The following is a 24960-nucleotide window of genomic DNA, read 5'->3' on the forward strand; positions in this document are numbered from 1 at the left end:
TCCCCAGTTTAGCTGCGTCAGGGAAGCAATCTGTGGATCTAGCAGCTTCTCTAACAGACTTCACCTATCTTCTTTATTTTAGCTCCTTTCCCAATCTCCAACTCGTTTACTCCCTCTTCCAGAAGTAGATGACACTGCCCATTTTTGAGCTTTTCGGGACTGACAGTATGTATTGGCTTATCTCTTGGTTTTCCCCATTACTGACTTAGGACTTCAGCTTTCTTAGTTTTTCTTTGTTTGTTTGTTGTTTATCTATTTTATTTTATTTTTAATTGGTGTACAGTTGATTTACAATGTTGTGTTAGTGTACAGCAAAGTGAATCAGTTATACATATATCCACTCTTTTTTAGATTCTTTTCCCATATGGGCCATTACAGAGTATTGAGTAGAGTTCTCTGTGCTATATAGTAGGTTCTGATTAGTTCTCTATTTTTTTTTTTTTTTTTTTTTTGGCAGTACGCAGGCCTCTCACTGTTGCAGCCTCTCCTGTTGTGGAGCACAGGCTCCAGACACACAGGCTCAGCGGCCATGGCTCACAGGTCCAGCTGCTCCGCGGCATGTGGGATCCTCCCGGACCGGGGCACAAACCCGTGTCCCCTGCACTGGCAGGCGGACTCCCAACCACTGCGCCACCAGGGAAGCCCTCTATTTTTTATATATAGTAGCATGTATATGTCAACTCCAGTCTCCCAATTTATCCCTCCTCTCCCTCTTACCCCCTGCTAACCATAAGTTTATTTTCTACATCTGTGACTCTACTTCTGTTTTGCAAATAAGTTCATTTGTACCCTTTTTTTAGATTCCACATATAAGCGATATCATATATTTGTCTTTCTTAGTTTTGATAATCATCTACCACACATCTATTTGCTCTCCACGTTCCAAAATTTTGTTGCTGTTGTTTCCCCTCCCTTTCTCTGCTTCCCTGTGGATAAATGAATTCTAAAAAAGATCCATTTGGTGTCATTTTAGTGGGATTTCAGAAGGGAGCAAAAGAAGATGCATATATTTAATCTACTGATTTTACCCAGAAATCCTCTTTCATTTCTCTTAGTAAGAATGAAATGCAAACTAAACCCTGAAAGATTTTACTGACCAATTAAACATAACTCTAGCCACCATATAACATTCCGCAGTCAACTAATTCTCTTCTTTTCATATCTTTTCTGTCAGGATTTCCTTAATCACCTCTATAGACTAGAGTCCATTTCATCTTACTAACATACACATGGACTGAAAACAGAAGTAATCCTAAGCTATATTCCTGGGAAATAAGATGACTAATATTCTCATAGAATGGTTAGACCATTACCTGCAGTTTAATGTTCTTGCCTGCTGTACAACTAAAGTAGATGTGATTTCACCATCGAGTTCTCCAAGCCTCGGGATATTACCAATGTTCGTACACAAAAGGTAACCACAAAGCACATCCCTGTGTCAAAAAAGTATGAAGTATTTACTTTACTTCTTTCTCCAAAGACATAACGTAAAGTTAGAACAATAACCTTATCTAATTTTAGCATTTGTTTTTTATCAACAATACTATTTCCTCCAATTATAAGCAAAATAAAATGAGATCAAATTAGTTTACCCCTGCTTTAAAAAGTGTCTTCTCTGAAACTCTTGTTGGTACACCAAAATCCCAACTGTGTTCTAGCCTTTCCTTTATTGTCCATTTAGTATTTATCTAAAGGAAATTACCCATGAAATAGACTTTTTTAATATCCAAATCTCTTTCCCCATAACACATCACTGGATATACTAAAACATTTATAAAAATATTTGATAAGTGAATGAATGATCTTTGGATGAGTATTCTTTTGGAATACAGTGCTTTCTTCAACCTGTGGCACCAGAATTAAAGAAGAGATTACACATTTCATATACTTTGTAGATTCTCAACAACATAGGCTCATGATCCCTTTTTCAATATATGTCACTACTCCCCCAGCTATCACATACAATTCTAGTTTAACTTGTAAAATATTTTCATTTGTGCTAAATACTATCTTACTTATTCTCTATATTTAACACATTTTAATTGTTAATAGAATAATGATAAACACATGTTCTAATAAATATCTTACAAAGACTGATTAGCAGGCCAGCAAGACTATATATGGAAATATTAGGCTTTATCAGATAGAAAAAGAGAAAAATTAAGACTTGTATCTATCACCAACACAGAAAAATATGTATTATTTCATTCTTGAAAAATATTTTTTTTAAGTTATATCATCATTTTATTATATCTATCATAAATGAAAATGCTTTCTTAACATAGAAGAGATATGCACTGAACATTTTTTTGTTGGAGTTTACTAAATACTTTAGGATATATAAAAAAATTAGACATGATTTTTATCCCCAAGGAAATTATACTCTGCATGAGAAGAGAATCATATACATTAAACAATTATAAAACATAGAGTTGGCAAAAAGGGCCATAAAAATAGTACAAAGGGCTGTGGGAGTTCAGTGGAGAATAGGGAGAGGATTTATTTCCAGAGTAAATCCAGAAATAATTTACAGAGAGAGCATTGTCCAAGTGAGGCTTTGAGGATGGCTAAATTTTTGGCTGGTAAAGGAGTGAGTATAGAGGGTGCTTCCTAAGGAATGAATAGCACACGCACAGGCGTGGAGGTAGGACAATAAAATGTATTAGAAATAGCCAGGTTTGCTAGACTTTGGAAGAGCAGAAAAAACAAAATATGTAGGTTGGGGCCAAATTGAGGAAGAGGTAGAGAGCCAAGCTAAGGTTCGATTTTGTTTGTTAAGCAAGACAGTACGACATTCAGCAAAGTGGTTAAGAGGGAGCTCTAAAATCAGACTGCTGGAATTCTAATTCTGCTTCTGTTATATCCTAGTTACATGACCTTGGTCAAATTAATTAACTGTGTCTCAGTTTTCTCCTCCATAAAACAGGGCAAACTGCCATAAAGATTAGATGATATAGCTTATGTAAAGTGTAATACAGTGCTTAACGCATAGTGCACATTCAATAGATGTTGGGTATTATTCTTACTATTAATTAGGTACGTGGAACCAGTGAAATTTGAACAAAGAATTTTTGACATGGTCAAAAAGATTCAGGAAAAGATTATTCTGATGGGAGCATGCTAGAGACTGCTGGCATTGAAAACTAGTAACAGGCTGTTGTAATAGTTGTAGAGTTGATATAGGTCTTAGTTGGGCTAATACAATAGAAGTAGAAATGAAGGGATGCATTAAAGACAAAGGGTAGAGGAGTAAAAGAGAATAATGAACATGATTTGGCATTTGGACAAGGAGCCAGAGGGCAGGTGGCATCAGGGATCACCCTGAGGCTTCTGAACAGAAGGACAGTGAGATATTAAGACCTTTGGCAAAAATAGGCCTTTATAAAAGTCAGAGCCAGTTAATTCAATCTACCAGCACTGAGGACATATTCTGTTGGCTTTCATTTTTGTTGCCTTTGAGATGCTGACAGGTGCCTTCTAGGTGAGAAAGTCCTGAGGCAGCTATAGGCATGGCCTGAGCCTTAGGGGAGAGGTCAGAACGCGTGTTAAGATTTGGGAGCTTTCTGCAAAGGTGATGCTGGAACTGTGGGAAGAGATGAGGTGAAGAGAATGCTTTACAGGATGCAGAAAACAGGAAAGTCCTGGTCGTTCAAAAAGTAGTGCCTGCAACTGAGGTATAAACTCTAGCTAATTTCTCCATCTCACCGTTTGTTGCACTGTATCCATGTGTCTTTGTCTTTCCCACAGTTACCCTTCTCGGTGCCTTCAATATTCAGTTTCTCATAGCAGTATTTGTCTGATGCTGTCACCTCTGAAGCAGAATAGAGTTTTCTATCAGTGAGAGATACACCACATGAGTTGTTCAGCATGTCTGCAGTAAGGGGAAAACACGCACGACGGACTCTCCTTCACTACAATGTTATCAATTCCAAAAATTGTAGCTATGGTTCACAAGAGTTCCCTATATCAAAAGCATCCATCACTCAGGTACATTTTTCACAACTGCTCCTTTGAAACTTGGAAAACAAATCTATTTAGATCTTTGACAGGACTCAGGCTATAGGTTCTAAGAACAACACTCTTCAGAATTTGGCCAGTCATTAGGGGAAGATGCTACCAAATATTTCATTGAATAAATACTCAATGCTTTAATCTCAGTGCCAAATATAAAGCACGAATTTCTCACTCAGCAAGTTTTATGAATCATAAAGACAATTTTATTAAACGAGTGATGTACTATAATTAAAGATTCAAGATACAGCAGTATTTCCACCTTGTTTATTAATTCTTAACAGCTATCGAAAAATGTTACTCTACTTTTAAACAAACTTGAATTCCGGTTAAATCTCTGAAAGTCAAATCACATTTTTAAGTCATGTCAGCATCTTTGTCAGGATTATTTTTGCTAAAGCCAAGGTTGATAGATGGAGCCATCCAAGAGTTAGATCAAAACGACTTTTGCAAATTACTCAAAGATGATTGTCGGTATGTATATACAGATATATTTTAAACTAATTATATTGGTAGTTTCTTTTCCTACTTCTTGCTGTCAGCCACTAATTTTTCTTAAGGGGAAGAAGCACAAACCATATTTCTTTGTCCAGAGCATAAACCTACATAACTAAATTTTTCTCCCATCCCCATGTTTCTCTAGTTGTTCCAAAGAGAGCATACACTTCCCCTCCCAAAAAGATTATAGCCACTGTTTGTGACAATTAAGGATTATCATTATATTTATAGCTTGCTTTCTAATACAAATCATCTCTTGGAAGAGTTTAAAACAAAAACTGCTTTCAAAAGGGCCAGTAATACTTCTGGAAAATATATCACATTTAAATATACATTCAAGTTAAATATATTTTAGATATAAATGTTATATGTTTCCCTCTGAAAATCTGATGAATTTTGAAAGAAATAACATTAAAATATCTTTATGATATGGCAGAAATACCTCAGCAGAAATTCACCTATAACTAGGAAAACCAGCTGGAGTTTAAGAAAGAGAGTTAAGGAAGAAAAAGCAGTTCTAGCTAAAATGCTACAGTTCTTATCCAAGGGTCCATGTCCATTCCATGTGGTTGATGGGTTTTGCCTAAGGATGCTAAAGGCAGCATAAGAGGAGCTAAAACCCAGGTTTGCTCTATTCTCCAAGCTGCGTGCACTAGAGTGGACTTTACCTGCCTGGCAGCAAAGACACTTTCTGTCCAAAGACACTGCCAGCTAGCCAAGAGGTATGGAGCTGTATCTTCTCAAAGAAGGTGCTTTTCTCTAATTTCCACAAAAGTGCCCCTGCTAAGACCTGCAGTGGCTTTGAAAATCCCCTAGTCATAAAGTAGTTGAAAAATTATTTCCAGCTCACATGTCTTTGGGCCAGATACCATACTTTGAAAAGGATCAAGCCATACTATTTACTCACTTTGCCCCCAGATGTATTTGCATTGTCTATCCCTGGTTTTACATCTTCCTCCAAAGCAAATTCCCTAAAATGGAAAAGCGTACCCATTAGCGACACGACGTTCCCTTCTGTCAGATAACTGAAAAAGTAAATATGACTAGGAAAACTAGTAGATGAGTATTATAAAGGCCTTTTATCTTCAGAGTTGATTACAAAACATTTAATATGATCTTCCTACTTTGATAAGACTTCAGTATTTCTTTCACGCTGGTACACGTGAAACATTTAGGTAAAGATGAAGTAACTTACCTGGACACCATCACAGGAATAACCATCCATCTTATGAATATTGGGGGCACACTAGGAAAAGAAAACAGAAGTATGAACCAAATGCACAGCAAAATATCAAGATGAGCTAATCCCTTTATAAATATTTTCATTTTAAAAATAAAGTCTGATAATATAGGATAGTCTCCCAAACCATCTGAAAATAAAAACAAACAATATCAAGAGAAATCAAAAGGAAATGTAACAATTGGTGCACTTTCCCCTAAAAATATGGATCTACCAGAGGCAAAAGTAGTTGATTTGTAACTCCTTATTTACAAATAAAAAGAACTGACAGCAATGACTCAGCTAACTTACACAGACACACTATTCCTCAGAGCAAGAAAAACAAGAGCACAAGACAAAAGCAAGGAAGATGACAACAGATGGAGCCATAGGTATGGTTTCCTCTTTTTCACCATGAGAAGTAACATCGCCCTTACCCTTAAAATGACTCTCAAGCAAAGGTCTACCCTGGACATGTTAGAAAAAGACATGCTTTAGAGCCCACCCACCCCCTTTTCTTTCCTTGTAGCAATTGCAGAAAAGACTGCAAAGCATTCTTATGTGGATAGAAACAGAGTGTAATTTTTAAATTTATTATACCTCTTTTCTAGCATTATAGTAATTACATACTCATTTGAGAAAAGTTAGAAAATGTGAAAAAGTAGGAAAAATTAAAGTCTCTCATTTTCCTACCACCCAAAGACAACTATTTTTTATATTTTGGTACATTTTTTTCCTCTACCATTTTCTACAAAATGTGATTTTTTTTTTTTTTTTTTTTTTGCGGTATGCGGGCCTCTCACTGCTGTGGCCTCTCCCGTTGCGGAGCACAGGCTCTGGACGCGCAGGCTCAGCGACCATGGCTCACGGGCCCAGCCGCTCCGCGGCATGTGGGATCTTCCCGGACCGGGGCACAAACCTGTGTCCCCTGCATCTGCAGGCGGACTCTCAACCACTGCGCCACCAGGGAAGCCCCAAATATGATATTTTTAAACATAAGTGTAATCAAGTTATAGATAATGTTTTATATTCTGTTTCAGCCCTTTACTTTCATCATACAAGTTTCCTCACGTCATAATAAACTTTTTTGAAGGTATCATCTTGATAGCTGTAACACATTGCCCTGAGCTAACAAACCATATAATCAATGTACTAAATTATTTAGTTATAACTATCTCCAATTTATGCTGTTACAACCAACGGAACAGGAGCATCTTTGTACGTACATCATTTTCGGATTTAGAATTCTTTTAAAATCCCTGCTTATCATATAATCACATTTCAAAGAAGTTGCTCTAATATACTTTCATTCCCAGAGCCCATTCACTGTATCTCCATCATCACTAGGTGTTAGCTTAGAAGCATAATGCTAATTAGATAGTAGGAAAGGAAAGTACTTTTACACAAAAGATCTTTAATCTCTTAGGATGACTACCTTTAAAATAAAGCATTTTTAATGGTTAAAGTAGATACACCACTACTGAATCCCTCTTCTCTAGAGAAAAAAAGATGTGGGCAGTCTTCATTTTGCATGAATTTCACTCACACTAGAGCATGAATTTCACTCACCGTGGTTTTGTTAAACAACACCAGTACCCCAAGGACACAGTTCCAATTTCAGTTACCACAACAGATTAACTGTGAGTAATTGCATGAAGTACAAACTTTGCTACTAGCTCTTCAATCCACTGATCACTAGGTAAACAAGAGATGCCCATCACAGTCAATAACCCATCTAGTCACTTCTTTCAAAGTCTGTTGGTGATTGCTCGCTGAGCATCTGTTCATTCAGTTCATGCACGGACAACAGAGAATGTAGATTGTCACCTCTCTCTCTCTGGGTGATACCATGTGACATCTTACAAAATCGAATAATTGCAAGAGGAAACTGGCCAACAAAGATGAAAGTGCACCAAAGAAATGAAAAGTGATGACATTGGAAGAGAAATTCAAGTCAAATGTAAATGGTGTGATAGAAGAAAATCACTATGGGAATGGAATGTTGATACCACCGTTCAGCAAAAACTTCCCATTCACAACTTCACATCTCTTGGAGATATTTCAGGACATTGAAAGCACAAAGGATAAAATGTCAAAAGCTGATACAAACTTAGAAAGGAGTGTGGCAATTCAACAAGGCATAGAAAAGATGCTCACCAAGTGTCATAAGGTTTATGACCAGGAGAAGGTAAGCACAGCTCAAACTACTCTTGGTAAGTTTTTTAACAAAGAAATAAAATACTATAATTTTCAGTGTTTCTGTTTTAATTTAATATGCTAAATAAATGTTAGGATTTTTTTTTGTTTCCCTATTCATTTAAGACCAACAGTAAGAGAGTTTTTAATCATCTGACATTTTTTGAAGATCGCAGAACAACCGTAACTTTTTCCCTTGATTACTAGAATAACTTTACGTGGTTTCAGCTTGCATGGTCATTTGTGTTCCTGCACTAATATGCAAAGTAAGGACTGCCTACATACATGTACACTGAAATCTGTGAACCCCTGACAAAGTTTATCAACTTCCCTATCCTCCCTATTGACAACTAAATGATATTAAACTCAAGAGCAGCTATTAGTGGCAACCTCTGTCAGATAAACAAGAGTCAAGACAGGTCCCTTTTCAGAACCCAATACCCCGTGGGTCTCTCTGCCTTGGCTGACTCCTGTTTCAACCAGCTGAAGGGAAAGAGTCTCTTTGATTCCTCCTTCACTAACTAGACAAGAAGCAAATGCCTTTTACCCTCTACTTTAAACAAAAACAAAATAGTTAAGACACGTATGTATACAGTCTTCAATTAGTTCAACATAAGACAAAATCACGCCGAACATCTGCTCAAGCTTTGATTACTGAAACTTCAATTCTCAAAAAATTAATAAAAGGAGGGTGAGAGTTGACATGAAAGAGAAACATGAGTATCTTGTCCATTTCCATTTCACCTGGGGGTCAGCACACTAAACATACTCCTACTTTTCCCCCATCGGGTTTAGAGAAATTATTCGTAAATTACCTGGCTTGAATTTCCTGAGCATGTTTCACGAATATCACAATCATTTACTGCTTCACGGCATACAGTTCCCATAGGCTGAAACTAAAATGAACAAAAATCAATGTGCAAAGCTGTCAAAGGAAAAAAACTCTCACAGTATCATCTTTAAAAAAAGAGAAATGAATATTTTTTTGGATAGGAATAGTTTAAACTAGTTTAAGATGGAAATCTGTGAAAACCACAGTTACTGCATGAAATGTCAACTTAATTGTTCTCAGAGTTTCTCACATATAAAGTAATTTGCATAGTCATCACACATAAGCCTTACAAGATCTTGTTAAAATAGGATGTGCTTGATGGTACATCTGTACCAGAAGGACAGTCAGTCCAAGTTCTAGTAATTCTTCCTTCCAAAGAGCTTTTGGATTTACACTTTACCCTTCATTCTTACTGGCACCTTTATCATATTTTTCTTTTTTACCTCATCAGCCAAGAATTTGGAAGTTACATTTTGGACTGAATTGTAAAAGTTAGATTTTCTGGCAAAGCTGTTTCCTCCCATGCTTTCCTTTACCATCTTCTCTCCTGCCTAATTTTTATACAGATCTATAGCTTGGTCTTTTATTCCTTTTTTAATGTTTCTATTATTTGTATTTGTGTATGAGAGTTTTTTTGTCTGTTTTCAACTCAAGTATTTTTTGTAAGTGTGGGAGTTGTACAACTAAATTTTATACTTGGTGGATTCATAAATTGCAAGAGTATTCATTATAACAAAACAAAGAGATCTATAAAATTATCATCCTTCTCCTTCCCTCTTTAATCCCACTCTCTTTCCTGCTCCAAAACGTTACTATTTGGGGAGGGATCCTTCCATGCTTTTATCTCTGCTCACACAAACATACACAGTATTCGGGACCCCTCCCCACCCATCCATACACACACACACATACAACTTTCATCTTCTCTCCCTTGTTCACGACCCTCCAGGCATTTCAGTTTCCTGCTGTCCATAGAACATGAGCAGCACACTGCCAACTGCAAGCAGGAGTTCAACAGACATTTTTCAGAAGATCAGAACAAAACTTGTGTTCATTCATTCATTCACCAAATGTTTGCTAGGCACTTAAAATGTGCTAGGGACTCTCTAGCCACTGGAGACTCAGTGGAGAAGAAAACACAAGAATCCTGCTGGCAAGGAACTTACATTTCTGTGGGAGTACATAAGCCATAAAAATAAGGAAATAAGCAAGATAAGTTAATTTCATAAACTCTGGTTCTCTTCCTCCTTGGGACTGGTGCAAGCTACAATTCTAGAACCTCTGAGGTAGAAGTTCGAGCAGATTTAAGGTAGAGTTTATGTGAGAGTGTAAATGTTCAAGAACTGTCAGGAAACCTCTGAAAGAAAGCATAGTAAAGGAGAACTTGTTCTAAGTGCTGGGATAAAGCAGTAAATAAATCAACCCAAATCCCTGCCCTCTTGGAATTTACATACAAATAAAAGGAGAAAAAGAGTAAAGAAGTAAATAACCAATGAGTCCCCAAATTATGGCTTGAGGACAAACTTTGGTTGGCTACCTGTTTTTTTTTTTTGTTTTTTATTTGTTTGTTTGTTTTTTGCGCTACGTGGGCCTCTCACTGTTGTGGCCTCTCCCGTTGCGGAGCACAGGCTCCGGACGCGCAGGCTCAGCGGCCATGGCTCACGGGCCCAGCTGCTCCACGGCACGTGGGATCTTCCCGGACCAGGGCACGAACCCGTGTCCCCTGCATCGGCAGGCGGACTCTCAACCACTGCGCCACCAGGGAAGCCCGGCTACCTGTTTTTATACATAAAGTTTTATTGGAACACTGCCACACCCATTTACTTCTGTATTTTCGATGGCTGCTTTCAAAGAAAGAGTTGAGTAACTGAAACAGAGACCTTATAACCCACAAAGCCTAAACTATTAGCTATCTGGCCCTTTACAGAAAGTGTTTGCCAACTCTGACTTACAGATACATTATTATAAATACATACAGAAGAAAACAGAGATACATATGATTTCTCATCTTGTTCTTCCGTTCCCTCCTTTCCATTCACTCTTCTGCCTGACTCCTTTAGGGACGAGGGTTGGGGTGTGGTGTAAAGAAAGTGGCAGAAGAGATCTTACTTGACTGGTAAAGTTGTAACTTATATTCTGGGATAGTTAACCCTGCCAATTTATTGTATATTTTAATTTTATTATTTTGTACTTGTTCCTGTCAATGATTATATCACAAAGAGTCTAACTGTAGAAATCCAAGAAAAAATGGCATAATTAAATGCATTTTATGGATGGGCAGACTTAAAACACTGAGAATTAAAATAAATGATTGGGGATCCCTGGAAAGCAGTTGGTGGAACTGAGAGAATAAACAGTTGAGGTAGCCAAAATGAAAGAATGTCTGTTTAACATTTGGTTTAATCTTCCTTTTTTAGAGAGCGCTTTCAGAGATCTCTGCCTGCGCTTTGCTTCTATTAAAACGCTGCCAGAGACACAGTGGTAACGTGGAAACAACAGAAATTGCTGCCAGCAAATGTGGGATGTAACTGCACATTTATTCCTTACTGCTGAGGGAGCCTATGCAGGTTATTTCACTTCCTGGAGACTGGCACTGCTTATTGGAAAAATCTGGATAATAATGCCCATCCCAAAGTGTAGCCATGAGCATTATCTAAGACAGCAGTCTCAACAAGAGGACATTTGGCAATGTCTGAAGACATTGCGGTGTCATGATTTGGAAGGATGCTGCTGGCAACTAGTAGGTAGAAGTCAGGGATGTTGCTAAATATCCTACAAGACATAAGACACACCCTCACAATGAAGAACTATCTGGCCCAAAATGTTAACAGTGCCAGAGTTATGAAACCTGGATATAGGATGACATAATTTGAAAGTGCTTAGTACAGTTTCTGGCACACAGTAGGGTATTTAATAGATAGGTTCGTATTTCACCCTCTCGTAACTCATTAAAGTTAGTCAATCAGCAAATAATCAGTAAGAGAGTGCTGTGCATATTTATTCATTCATTCAACAATTATTTACTGAAGACCTGTACCAATTACAGTGTAAGTGCCTGGCTCTGCCTCCATAAAATGTACAGACCTGAGGGAGAGGGAGATATTGAACCTCAGAAATAATGTAGAATATTGTACCAGATTTTATATGAGAAGAGAAAAAAGATAGATTTCTTTGAGCAAGGTAAGCCCCAAGTAACTGTAGTCTTGATGGAGAGGCTTAAATATTTGGGGGCAGGTATAGGATACTGTTGGGAGGATGAAAACAGACAAGGTGGATAACGATGCATTAAACTCTCATGCACAACACATGAAAGGTGTTTTAATGTCTAAAGGGATTTCTTTTGTTCCCTCAACAGCTAATGCAAGAGAAATACCAAGCTGAGCACCAAGAAGGGAAGGATCTATTGAATATCCACTTGGCTTTACAATAAAGGAAACACATCATTCAAAAAATAGTTTCCTTTAAATTATATTACATTTGATTTTTATTATTGTTATTACATATATATGATAGCACATTAAATGGTTTCATTTAATGTGCATGCTCCTCAGAGAGGCAGTAGAGAGAGGACAAACTCTGGGGATTACAAACATTCAGGCCCTAGCTCCTGACTTTGTATAAGACCCAGGGAAAACTACTTCATCACTACAAGCTTCTGTGTTCTCATCTGCTAGATGGGAATAAAAATAGTAACTACTCCTGACAAAGTTTGTGAGGCTCCTGTAAAGCACCTGGCACTTAGTCACTCAACAAATGTTAGGTCTTACTATTGTTATTTGGTTATATTTACCTAGCCTTAACAATTTAATCAAATATGTCCTCTTTTCTTTCAGCTGGTTATTACTCAACATTTATTTACCTTGCACTTTTTACAACAAAGACCATCACTGCACTGGGAGTCTTGAGTCAAGGTGCATTTCTTACAACACTCTGCTCCTTCAAGGACACATTCCTAAGGAATATAAACATTTGCAAAACGTCAGAGAATGGTGTCATTTTCCTGAAAGTACCAGGATATTTTCTAAAACCAATGTACAGCCTCAAAGTAAGCATCTTTCTTCCACAAATCTTATGAAATTTCTAGGCATAACACTTGCTCTTCATGTTTCAGTGTGTGAACCTGGAATAACCCCGAACAACCTAAAGAAATCATCCCAACACCCAGAGACTTACTGCCGGGGTCCCACAGTCACACTCCTCTCCAGTTTCGATGAAGCCATTGCCACACTCAGGAGGATCAAGAAGCTGTGGAATGAAAACCAAAAAGGGCACTAAAATGCAGAAAAATCAACATCAAAGACCTTACGAGAGACCACAAGTGCCACACCTACACTTCTGGCCTATCTGTCAGTCATTCCAAAATATATTTTTATTTTCCTAAACTGCAAAGTATGACTTCAGAATTTTAGAACTGGAAACTTTAGAACATAGTGTCTAATATTGTTTCCATTTCATATTTAATCATATTTTCATATATAACATACCTATCAAGCAGGGTCTGATAAGTGTCATCAAAATAAAAGATGATCTTGGCATTGACTAAAACCAAGCCAGATGGACTCCTGAAATTTCATTTCAAACAGGACGCAAGGGATTTGGAGTCAGACATCTGGATTCAAATTGTGGCTCAGCTACTTATCTTGCGCAAATGGCTTGCCATCTCAGAGCCCAAGTGTTTTCGTATTTAAGACAGGAATAATAATAATATTGGCTTCCCATCTACTTAATGAATTGTTATGAGGATCAAGTTCAATTACCTGCGAAAAGCCCTTTATTAACTGTTATTTCCTTGTGAAACAAAGTTTTTTCATGGACAATAAGGAAAACATCACAAAAATTAATAAATCTACTGATTTATTTAATATAAAATACAACTCTTCCTATTAAGATAGCTCTGCAGAGAACAGCAATAATAATTTGCCCCAGAGATGGAAGCAGTTTTTGGCCTGTACAAGAGTATATTTTGAGACTTTTATATTTTTTAACTTTCTGCTGATTTTATTATCTTTTGAGTATAATTTATCTTATGGTGATAGGTAAAACTAGTAAATAGTAAATAGCTGCTATGTTCCAGATATATAATATTCATTCAAAAGTTAATACAAGTTTACATATTATAGAATGGAAGTGAGTACACACCCACATGCATGCACGCACACACACACACTTTCTTAACCAACTAGAAGGAAAAAACAAGCAAACAAACAAACAAAAAAATCAAGAAAGCAACAACAAAAGTCCCCACCTAATTTCAAATACTCTCTCCTCTCCTACAAAAGAATCAACTCATCTCTAGATTTCATTTTTAGTTGAAAGGATCATAATGAATGAGGCAGCTTTGAAAGCCAAAACTAAAACTCTCCAGCTGAAAAAACACAGTTATTCTCTTACTCTGGGCTCAGAATAATCAATTAGTTTGGCTAAAAGACTTGAATTGTTTTTCATTTATAGAAGCAGGAATTTAGTTCCAATATCCCTTCTGAAGATTTTGGAAAGAGTATTAAAATTGTCAATTTGCTTTTCAGTGCAGTATGAAATTTCCTAAATTTCACTGGAGTAAACAGAGAATGAAACCAGGTAAATGATTACAAAGGCAATGCCACGTATCACTGTGATGTAGGGAAGCACTTCATAGTTCACATAATTACTGAGGATAAAACACTCTTCTTTAACATGGGAAGTCTTCCAAATGTATGATGAAGACCTGTTTTCTAGTCAGTAACCAGAGGATGCTCAGCAAGCTATGAAAGCCTCTGACAGTCTCAGTACAGACCTTCTCCTTTTTAGCAGACTTAGTTTTTATATTGAGAAGTGTTGTAATTTTGATAGTTTTTATATTGAGAAGTATTGTAATTTTGATCATACTGCTCATTCTGAAAGGCAGTGGTGGGGAGTAAAGAGGGGAGACAGGCGTCCTTTTCTACCAGTATGAATTGTGATTCGGTATCCAAAGGCAGGGGAGGGGGAATGTATCAAGAACATGAAAAAGAAAGGCAAAGTGAAACCATTTTTGTAAGCTAACCCTGAATCCTCATTTGGCCATATAAAAAGAAAATGGACATTTTTCAGAAAGCAAAACTAATTTCTATCTGCTTTTTATTCCCATCAGAATAACCCCAAATGCCCAAGATTAATTCAACTTAGAAATGTAGATATTTAGTGTATCTAGAATGTGTATATATAAGCTAGTTGAAAAGCTTTCTTCTATAAGACACAATGAATGAAAATCTGTGTTTACAATACTTTAGAAAGATTAATAACTAATAACTCTGATCACACTTATTACCTTAGAAGGTTTGTTGAAAAGGCAGGCACCACCTCCACTATTCAGGAAGTCATGATACTCTTCAATATTACACTGGGTGAACTTTTTAGGAAGATAATAGCTATAAAAGAGAAGAAAAGCAATAGCTGGGTACAATTTTAGTCTCCCTTGTTTGTAGATTAGTCTTAAAACTGAACACTGTTAACATTGTACATTATTCCTAAAAAACAAAAAAAGAATAAATAAATAATAAATTCCACTTATGTATAATATTTGCATTCAATCCGTAAGAGTTTATTCAATAAGCAGTTTTCTAAATTCTTCATTAGGTGGCTAATAGTAACTACGGTTTGCTCATTATCTGCATATCCATTCAAAGGAAACACACCTATAGTACCTGTAATTTCCATCAAAGAGAGTTAGAAATAATTTATTTCACAATGAGTTTTTCCTAAATATTAAACCTGGGCTGGAACCCAAACTGCAGGGCATTCTGCAAAATAACTGACCTATAATCTCCGAATGTGTCAAAGCCATGACAGTCAAAGAAAGACTGAGGAATTATTCCAGATTGAAGAGAACAAAAACTGACTGTGATGCCTGATTCTGAAGCGTTTGCTAAAATGACATGGAAGAAACACAGGGCTGATCTTGAATGAGGGATAAGAATCAGATGATTTTCTTGGTGGTATTGTGGTCCTATAGGAAGATGCCTTTGTTTGCAGAAAGGCACATAAAGTTAGGTATTTGGAGGTGATAGGCACCATGTAAAAACTTGCAATTCAGAGACAGAAAGGTTCTTTGTAACTATTCTTCTAACTCCTCAAGTTTCAGACTGCTTCAAAATACAAAAAAAAAAAAAAAAAAAAAAAAATTATACCCCCCCAAAATAATCAAGGGTCAATAGAAAAAAGAAACCTCGCGGTAGAGCAATTTGGAACCATGCATTAAGAATCTTCAGAATGTGAAATATCCTTAAATCTAGTAATTTTACTCTCAGAAATTTTTCTTGAGGAGTTGATTTGCTATGTGTGCAGAGATGTCTGAATAAAGATATTTATGGTGGCACAATTTATAGTAGCAAATAACATGAAAATAATCTAAATGTTCAACAGTAGAAAACTGTTAACTAAACTGTGATATATTAATAAAATAGAATACCATGTACTTATTAGTATTCATGGTAGTGTTAAAGAATGAAGGCTCAGAAAAATGCTGACTATATATAATGTTAAGTAAAAAATGAATAAACTGTTATATGCAACATAATCCAAATTTTATAAAACAGTAAACATGTAAAGAGAAAAAACTACTGGATTTATTTTATTTTATTTTTTAGCCACGCCACACGGCATGCAGGATCTTAGTTCCTGACCAGGGATCGAACCCATGCCCTGTACAGTGGAAGCACAGAGTCCTAACCACTGGACCGCTAGCAAAGTCCCAAAACTGCTAGATTTAAGCAGCAGTATTTTAACATTAACCACAGTTGTCACCCAATGGTGAGAAAAGAGGTGATACAAATTTTATTTTCTGTATTTTTCAAAAATTATTTTACATTGAGCTTTGTATAAAAGTGAAAACACAATTAAGATAAGAATGGAAAGTCTCTCCCACTAGCCTGTCCGTTTATATGCCTACTTCTTCCTAGCATAACGATTAACGCTTAAGTGAACTGACTAATGGAATTTACGATTATTTACCCTAAACTCATTTACCAAGTATTTCATGCCAAACTCTCCAAATAAAGTTGTCTTGGGTTTAAACTGTCTGAACTACTTTACTTCCTTTGCTTCATTTTCCTAATAAGTCATAAACTTTATTATTTTAAAATTTTCTTATATATATTACTTCCTTTTTGCTTTTCAGTGCCTACACTTCAGCCAATGTTTTTATCGCCTTATCTATAATCCATTGTATATATCCCTGTCAGGATTATGGAATTTAAACAGGAATTTCTTCAAGTTCCCTCTTTATTCTACTGGTCAAAATCGGAGGTGGTTCTCTACTGCTATAGAAGAAAGTCACTGATTTTCAGTGTTGGACCCTTAGAAGTCAAAGTCTAGTTCAGCCCCTGCCCTGCAAAGGCACCATCAGGGGGTTCAGGTTAGCCCAGCCTCCTGCCCACTACACAGCTGGGAGCTCAGTCTGCTCTCCAGTAGTGACAAGAAACTCTTCCCAGATAGGGAAGCTCTTTTTACACATGAAGAGTTGAAATCTGTACATTGCACTTACCTTCCCTATGCCACATCTGACTTCCTATAACTGCCGCACACAGTCCTGTATTGCTAACTATATCAATGAGACTAATTCTTTACCATACCATGGCCCTTCCAATACCTGAAAGCAGATACCATTTCTCTCCCTAAGCTTGGCCCCAAAGCTTCTTTTTTGCAGGGTAACAAATCTATTCAATGCATTCTTACATTTTTAATTCTTATACCTTTAAATAGGACCGACAGTCTTCATTTCAACAATGCTTTCCAACATTTAACAATACAGAGGAACTTCGGAAAGTAGAAATGGGAGGGAATTTACCCATGGGAAATATATGTCCATAATTAGTGCTGATAGGTGATGTTTGGCACAGATCAAATCATATCTGGCATCATACCAGACAATGTTTTATGTAAAGAGCTTTTCTCTTGTATGCAGCTATTTGATGTAAGGAGTTCCAATGCAAAGAGCTACGCATATTCAAGTGTAGCCATTGATTTTGCTGCATATTATGCTTAGTGCTAAGCAGATTGTCTGTATAATTCTTTTAGTTAATCAGAATAATCAGACAAGATTAAAAAACAAGAACCTCTAGCATGGAATTTATTAATTGTTAGAAAATTACAACTACAAAGACTTTTATCATTTCTTCTTAATACTAAGCAAAAAGTCCAAAGTTTTTTTTTTTTTTTTTTTTTTTTTTGCGGTACGCGGGCCTCTCACTGCTGTGGCCTCTCCCCTTGCGGAGCACAGGCTCCGGACGCGCAGGCTCAGCGGCCATGGCTCACGGGCCCAGCTGCTCCACGGCATCTGGGATCTTCCCGGACCGGGGCACGAAACCGTGTCCCCTGCATCGGCAGGCGGACTCTCAACCACTGCGCCACCAGGGAAGCCCAGTCCAAAGATATTTTGAAAAATATTTTAAACACAAAAGTCCAAAGATATTTTGAAAAATATTTGCATGTATATTCCCTCCATCATCTATTCTTCTTGTCATGCATATGCTGGGAGTTCACATTTCAAATGCAATCAATACATATTTATTGAAAAACAAGTCTGTACAAGAGAGTATGGTGTGAGGTCTGACAAAAATAAAAATTAGTGCAATATATAATCCTAAAAAATTTACAAATTTTAATTGGTGAGAGGAAACAAAGACATACAGAATCAAATTATAATGCAGGAGTTAAAAATTATAATAAATCTCAAGTGGTTAAAAATGTGGTTAGATAGAAAAAAAACTGAGAATTCCAGATGAAGAGAATATATTAAAGAAATCAAAAGAAGCTGGAAATTCATGTACAATTATGATGAGCATATTTTTCAGAGGCTGAACATCCATGTAGGATTACGGTTAACAAATCAGAAAAGGTGGAAACCCATATACAATTATGGTAAACAAACTGCATAAATAGTAGTAGAAAATGAGATTGCAAATGAGTATGAAGAAAGATTATGGACCTCTAAATACTGAAGGAAGGAATGTGAACCTTATTCTTTACACAACGGAGACACAAAAGTTCTGAGCAGGAAAATGACATGATTCGTCTGTTTGACATAAAAATTCATGTGCATTAAAAGAAGAATGGAGAAATTGTGCTGTACACATTCAATGAACTAGAGCTGTATATATATATATATATATATATATATATATATATATATGTACATCAGCATGGATGAACCCCACAAACATAAAGCTGATCAAGAAAGTAAGTCACAGAAAAATAAATATAGTATGACGCCTTTCATATAAACTGAAAACATGCAAAGCCATGCTATGTATTACTCCAACACACACACACATATACAGTAAAAGTATAAAAAAGGACCTGTGAATGATATAGACCAAATTTGACCTGTGAATGATGTAAACCAAATTTGACCTGTGAATGATATAAACCAAATTCAAGATGGTGGTTACCTTAGCCGGGGTTGGGAACCGATAAGACAGAACACAGGGGGATTTAACGGTGCAGACAGTGTCTTGTTTTGTTTTTATCTAGGTGATCGTATACAAGTGTATACTCTTTTATTCTTTATACCTTTCAATTATGATGGAAGTGGAGTTCAGGAGGGGAGAGAGGGAGCCTGAAAGCTGTGTAAGTAGCTGGAATGTTATCAAAATAATAACAGCACAAGATAATAAAAGTTTAAAGTAAGGTGGTAATGATAAGCTTGGCATGAAAGGGATGGCTGTAAAATTTATTTAGAAAGAATAAAAGATTGATGCCTGATAGTGTGTCAAGGGTATGCCAGTATAAAAATGAAAACTTTTCTTAGGAAATGGACTGAGCACACCACTTCCCACTCTTAATTCACACAGGTAGCTTGAAATCAGCCACTGTGGGAGCACTTACACCATAGGCTTCTACATAAGGTAGAAGGCTGCTGGAAATCTGAGAAAACTACTCATCAGGGCTCTCTTCTTGTTTTTGCTTTTGAGACACACTTCTGTTTATAACTCATTTAATTAGAATAGAAGAAGATAAAAGGAAAGGGAATTAGAAAGTAAGCCTTCAAGAACAAAGTTGTTGCTCATTTCTTACATTTCCAGACTAAATTCAAGGCTAAAAAGTCTTTGATCAAACTACAACAAGGTACCACCTCACACTGGTCAAAATGGCCATCTTTAAAAAATTTACGAATAACAAATGCTGGAGAGGGTGTGGAGAAAAGGGAACCCTCCTACACTGTTAATGGGTGCAGCCACTCTGGAAAACATTATGGAGGTTCCTCAATAAACTAAAAATAGAATTACCGTATGATCCAGCAATTCCACTCCTAGGCATATATCCAGACAAAACTATAATTCAAAAAGATACATGCACCCCAATGTTCACAGCAGCACTATTTACAATAGCCAAGACATGGAAACAACCTAAATGTCCATCAACAGATGAATGGATAAAGAAGATGTGGTAATATATACAATGGAATACTACTCAGCCATTAAAAAGAACGAAATAATGCCATTTGCCGCAACATGGATGCAACTAGAGATTATCATTCTGAGTGAAGTAAGTCAGAAAGATACAGACAAATACCATATAATACCACTTATATGTGGAATCTAAAATATGACACAAATGAACTTATCTACAAAACAGAAACAGACTCACAGACATAGAGAACAGACTTGGGGTTGCCGGGGGGAGGGATGGATTGGGAGTTTGGGATTAGCAGATGCAAACTATTATATATAGAATGGATAAAGAACAAGGTCCTACTGTATAGCAAAGAGAACTAGATTCAATATCCTGTAATAAACCACAATGGAAAAAATATGAAAAAGAATGTATATATGTACGTATACCTGAATCACTTTGCTGTACAGTAGAACTTAATGCAACACTGTAAATCAACTATACTTCAATAAATTTTTTAAAAAAGAGAGAAATGCTTTAAAACAATTATTATATTTACCTGAAGTTGGTGGAATCATATATCCTGCATGCCCCTGACTCACCACATTTCAAATTCCCCCAGCCGAAAAAAAAACTTTGACCTACTAGCTTAAAGAACAGCAATTGTTTTCATAAATAAGAGACTATTTCGTGAAAATATATTCCCTACAGAGCCATTGAGAATATCTACTTCCAATTTTAAATGCCTGTGGTAAGGTTCCAGGCACTAAGTTATTGAGTGTCATCCTCCTAAGAAGACAACAGCACAGCAGAGAAAGGAACAGTGAGTTATGTTTAAATAGAAGTGGCTCACCCAGTGTCTCCCATTATGCATCCAGACCACGTGTCCTCACATTTACACTCACCTAAGAGAAAATGAATACACATGCCTTGTTACAAAGTGAAAACAGATGCATTAGAGTAGTTACTATTTTAAAAAGTATATGTTCTGTTTTATGTAAAGCATAGCAACAAAAATCTATTGTACTTTGACCCTATCGAGCTTATATCATTTTTACTAAAATAAAATCTTTTCATATTTTAACAAGTGGCCATATTTGTAAAGCACTCACTTAAAATGGCTTAACAATCAAATACCAATGAAATAGTGATGTACCACTACAGGATTCTGGTTTCATAAGCCTTTATTGGAATTCTAACAATTTCTCATCCATTTTTAAAACCTCTGCACCCAAGGCTTCTGGTAGAAGGCAGTAGAGTATATTGGTTAAGCAAAAGGTCCTCAGAATCAGAAATACCTAGGTTCAAAATCTGGGTATGCCACTTAATACATGTGTAATCTTGGAGACATTACACTTTTAAGATCTAGTCACTTTATCTGTAAAATGGGAGCTGATAATGAATATCTTGCAGGATTATCTTGAGGATTAGATGAGCATCTAGATGTATATAATTCTGGCATTCAATTATCTGTTATATAATGGGTACTTCATAAATGGTAATAGTTGTAGTTAATATAAACGATCATATTTATTACTAAAATAATACAATAAATATGATTATAATCAACTTACTCCAAATATATAGTGTTTATCCATTCCTGGTAAAGTAACTTTACCTACTTGGGAAAATATATTCATCATAGATGCTAAACCTAGCATATTTTACTAGGCCCATATTGTATTAAGCCCTTTATCAGGTCTGATCCTGGCAGGCAAATTCTACCTCTGTGGCAATATTAAAAGATGTTTTAAATAAACTGTAATAAAGTAGTATGCCTTATGAATAACTTATATTAGCATAGGCTTAGTGGAAATGCTTGGGTTTTGGAGTCACACAGACCCACCTCTATAACCCACCTTGTGAACTTAATGCAATTTACTTCTAAGTTTATTCATTCAACGACACTGGTTTGAACACCTCCTACGTGCCAGGCTCTGTTCTTAGCACTGGGATACATAACTAATCAAAATAAAGGGCCCTTTCTTCAGGAAGCTCACATTCTAGCACAGGAGATAGTCAATAAATAATAAACCTGAAAAGCAAATGACTTATATGGTACAAAAATACAGAAAAAAAAAACAACAGTATGCCTTAAACCTTTATGCCCAGACCATTTAAAATTACCAAACTGAAATTATGTCCTTTTTTAGATTAAATTCAACTGTGAATTTAACATCACCTGGCTTTAAATGTTTATTATACATGGAGAAAATTCATCTGTAATGTAAATATTAACATTTGTATTACTTTTGGAAAAAAAAAATTTTGTGTCCTGGGTATCTTTATATTATCACTTAAACTCTTTTGATCTATCAACTGAATTAAAGAATTTCATTCTCTAAAATATTTTTCAGATAGTCTACTTTAAATACAACTAAACCACACATGTACTTAAACTTACCGCTTGCTAACTTTCTTTTGTCTGAGATAATACCAATATTATGGGCTAACGACTGGGCAAGTGTAACTGCCATTAAATCCGTTTTCCCAAACTGAAAGACAAAAATAAAATACTTGTAAATGCAAATTATTTTTTATTTAAGATGGGCCAGAGAAAATGTCACAATATAATTGAAAATAAGTAATTTCTGAGCATTTTATTTAGCAGAGGTTAAACACATAATAGCTAGTGCTGAACTACTAAGCATTTGGGAAGAAGTAGTAAGAAATAAATCCATGTTTGACTAGGTCTTACAGAGAAGACTAGAAGCCAGGGAATCATCGACTTTCAGATTTGGAAACTTACATCTAATTTTGAGCCCAAATTTCACTGGTGACATTCCTGAAAAACTGAATACTTGTACCACAGTTAAGCCAGTCTTTCAGATAAGAGAAAATAAAATAAATGTATAATTTATTTGGAACTTGTTCATCCTTGTGTGTCCACTAGCACTCCTAAAATCCCCAAACTGAATAGAACTTGGCTTCAGAAAACCAATGGTATGAGTCATAGGAAATGGTGACGATCTTTGGCCACAAGAAACTTGAAAAGACCTAGGGATATTTTTTTCGATATGCAGCCTCCCAAAGATTCAGGTATTTTTCTTTTAGATCACTTCCATCAGGTTTAGTGCCCTAGGGGTAGAAGTTAACGCTTTGGAAAACCTAGTCTATTTTTTCCTCCAAAAATTTGCCAAATATTGAGGAAGACAATTTTCAATTGAGTTCTTAAGTAGTAACCCAGTGCTTCAGGGAATTACTCAATTCTCTGGAAAAAGAGTCAATGTGATAAATAGGGCCTTATTTTCAATAAAGGTAAAGGTAAAGATTTTCTCTATCTAATCTGTATATAGCTAAACCTGGAAATTATTCTAAGTAGAACATGAACAGAATTATCCGATATTATCTTTCCTTATTTCCCTATTCCGGCCTCTGGCACTAACCATGTTGGTTGTTAATAAAATAACAATATCTGGAGTATGTTGAATACTGAGAAACTGTCCCTTAAATATTAGGAAAACATCATCAGCCATCATATCACTTTGTATCTTACAGATGTTCACACCTACTTCATTCACGCCTCCTCCTTTCAGCAACGAGCAAATCCCACCAATATAAGCTGCCCCGCTCCGGCTACTCTCAAATTGACTTCCCCTTTCAGAAAAGGAAATGAAAAAGGCTTACTGCTGACAGTCCACATATCATAGCACCTCTCATTATTAAGTTACCACATTTATTTTCTCAATGCACATACATTTCTCTACTATATACTCCTGAGGTAAGGGAGGAATATGAAAATTGTTGGCACGCATAACCAAAGGAAAAGGTTTCTGAGGAATGTTTCCCCACATGATCAATAAATATCTTAAATAGAACTATACCTATGAAAAAAGGATCTCTAACATGAGGTACACTTACATGGTATTTCCATCAAAAATGCATATAACTTGAATCTCATAGTGAGAAAACATCAGACATTCTCACAATGAGGAACATGCTATAAAATAACTGGCCTATACTCTTCAAAAATGTTAACCTCAAAAGAGACAAAGAAAGGTTGAGGAAATATTTCAGATTAAAGGAAAGTAAAGAGACGTGACAATTAAATGTAATGTGTGATCCTGGATTGGATCCTGGATTTGGGCAAGGGTTGGGGGGTAGCTATAAAACATTATTGAAACAATTGGTGAAATCTGAATATAGACAGTGGGTTAGATAAAAACATTGTACCAATGTTAAATTTTCTGGTTTTGACAGTTTACTGTGGTTATATAAGAGAATGTCTTTATTCTTAGGGAATATATATATGTAAGTATTTAGTAGTAAAGGCCCAGTAAGTAAATGTCTCCAACTTACTCTCAAATAGTTCAGGAAAAAAAACAAAAAAAGACACTGATAGATAGATAGATGCAAGGAAGGAAGAAAGATAGAAAGAAGAAAATCATAAAACAAATGGGATAAAATGTTAACAATTGATGAATCTGGGTAAAGGGCATATGGTATTTCCTTGTATTATTCTTGCAACTTTTCTGTAAATTTGGAATTGTGTAAAATAAAAAGTTACCTCAAAAATACTCTTTTACTTCCATTTGTAACCTTCTTCAACAGCTCTGGCTTTAGATGGTAGGTTTTTAAATTGCTGCAATTTATGATTTGCTCTTACATCAAATATGCAGGTTACCCCCCAGAAAAACCATAAGAGTAAGAAAATATAAAAAATAAAATGTACCCTAGGTATACTAAGCTCTCCCCTTATATCAAAAACAAAGATAACATTAACATTTAAAAGACAGCAACTTTAAAGAATATATAATAATCTATTGTTAAGAATACTCTTTATGAGAATTAATAGTACTTTCATTCAGTAAATGCTCTGATTAAATCTCTTGAAAAAAATTATATGAAATGTACA

The 24960-nt window shown here is 35.9% G+C and overlaps 1 protein-coding gene across 14 annotated transcripts in view; it reads right to left on the reverse strand.

Annotated features, from left to right (window-relative positions):
* ADAM22 (ADAM metallopeptidase domain 22) overlaps positions 1–24960 on the reverse strand; it is a 242542-nt gene that overhangs the window by 40648 nt on the left and 176934 nt on the right. For all 14 annotated transcript variants that reach the window (XR_013829883.1, XM_079932236.1, XM_079932235.1 and 11 more), the window contains exons 12-22: positions 23618–23702; positions 22510–22600; positions 20959–21010; positions 15043–15142; positions 12930–13001; positions 12616–12708; positions 8740–8820; positions 5705–5755; positions 5417–5480; positions 3706–3811; positions 1314–1433 (exon numbers count right to left, since the gene is read on the reverse strand). Coding sequence is in view for 13 of the 14 variants with exons in the window: in XM_079932236.1 (XP_079788362.1) it covers positions 1314–1433; positions 3706–3811; positions 5417–5480; positions 5705–5755; positions 8740–8820; positions 12616–12708; positions 12930–13001; positions 15043–15142; positions 20959–21010; positions 22510–22600; positions 23618–23702 (915 nt within the window). In the remaining variant the exon portion in view is untranslated. The remainder of the gene's footprint in view (positions 1–1313; positions 1434–3705; positions 3812–5416; positions 5481–5704; positions 5756–8739; positions 8821–12615; positions 12709–12929; positions 13002–15042; positions 15143–20958; positions 21011–22509; positions 22601–23617; positions 23703–24960) is intronic.

The sequence above is a fragment of the Stenella coeruleoalba genome, assembly GCF_951394435.1.
Source record: "Stenella coeruleoalba genome assembly, chromosome: 9".
In the NCBI taxonomy this organism is placed as follows: domain Eukaryota; kingdom Metazoa; phylum Chordata; class Mammalia; order Artiodactyla; family Delphinidae; genus Stenella; species Stenella coeruleoalba.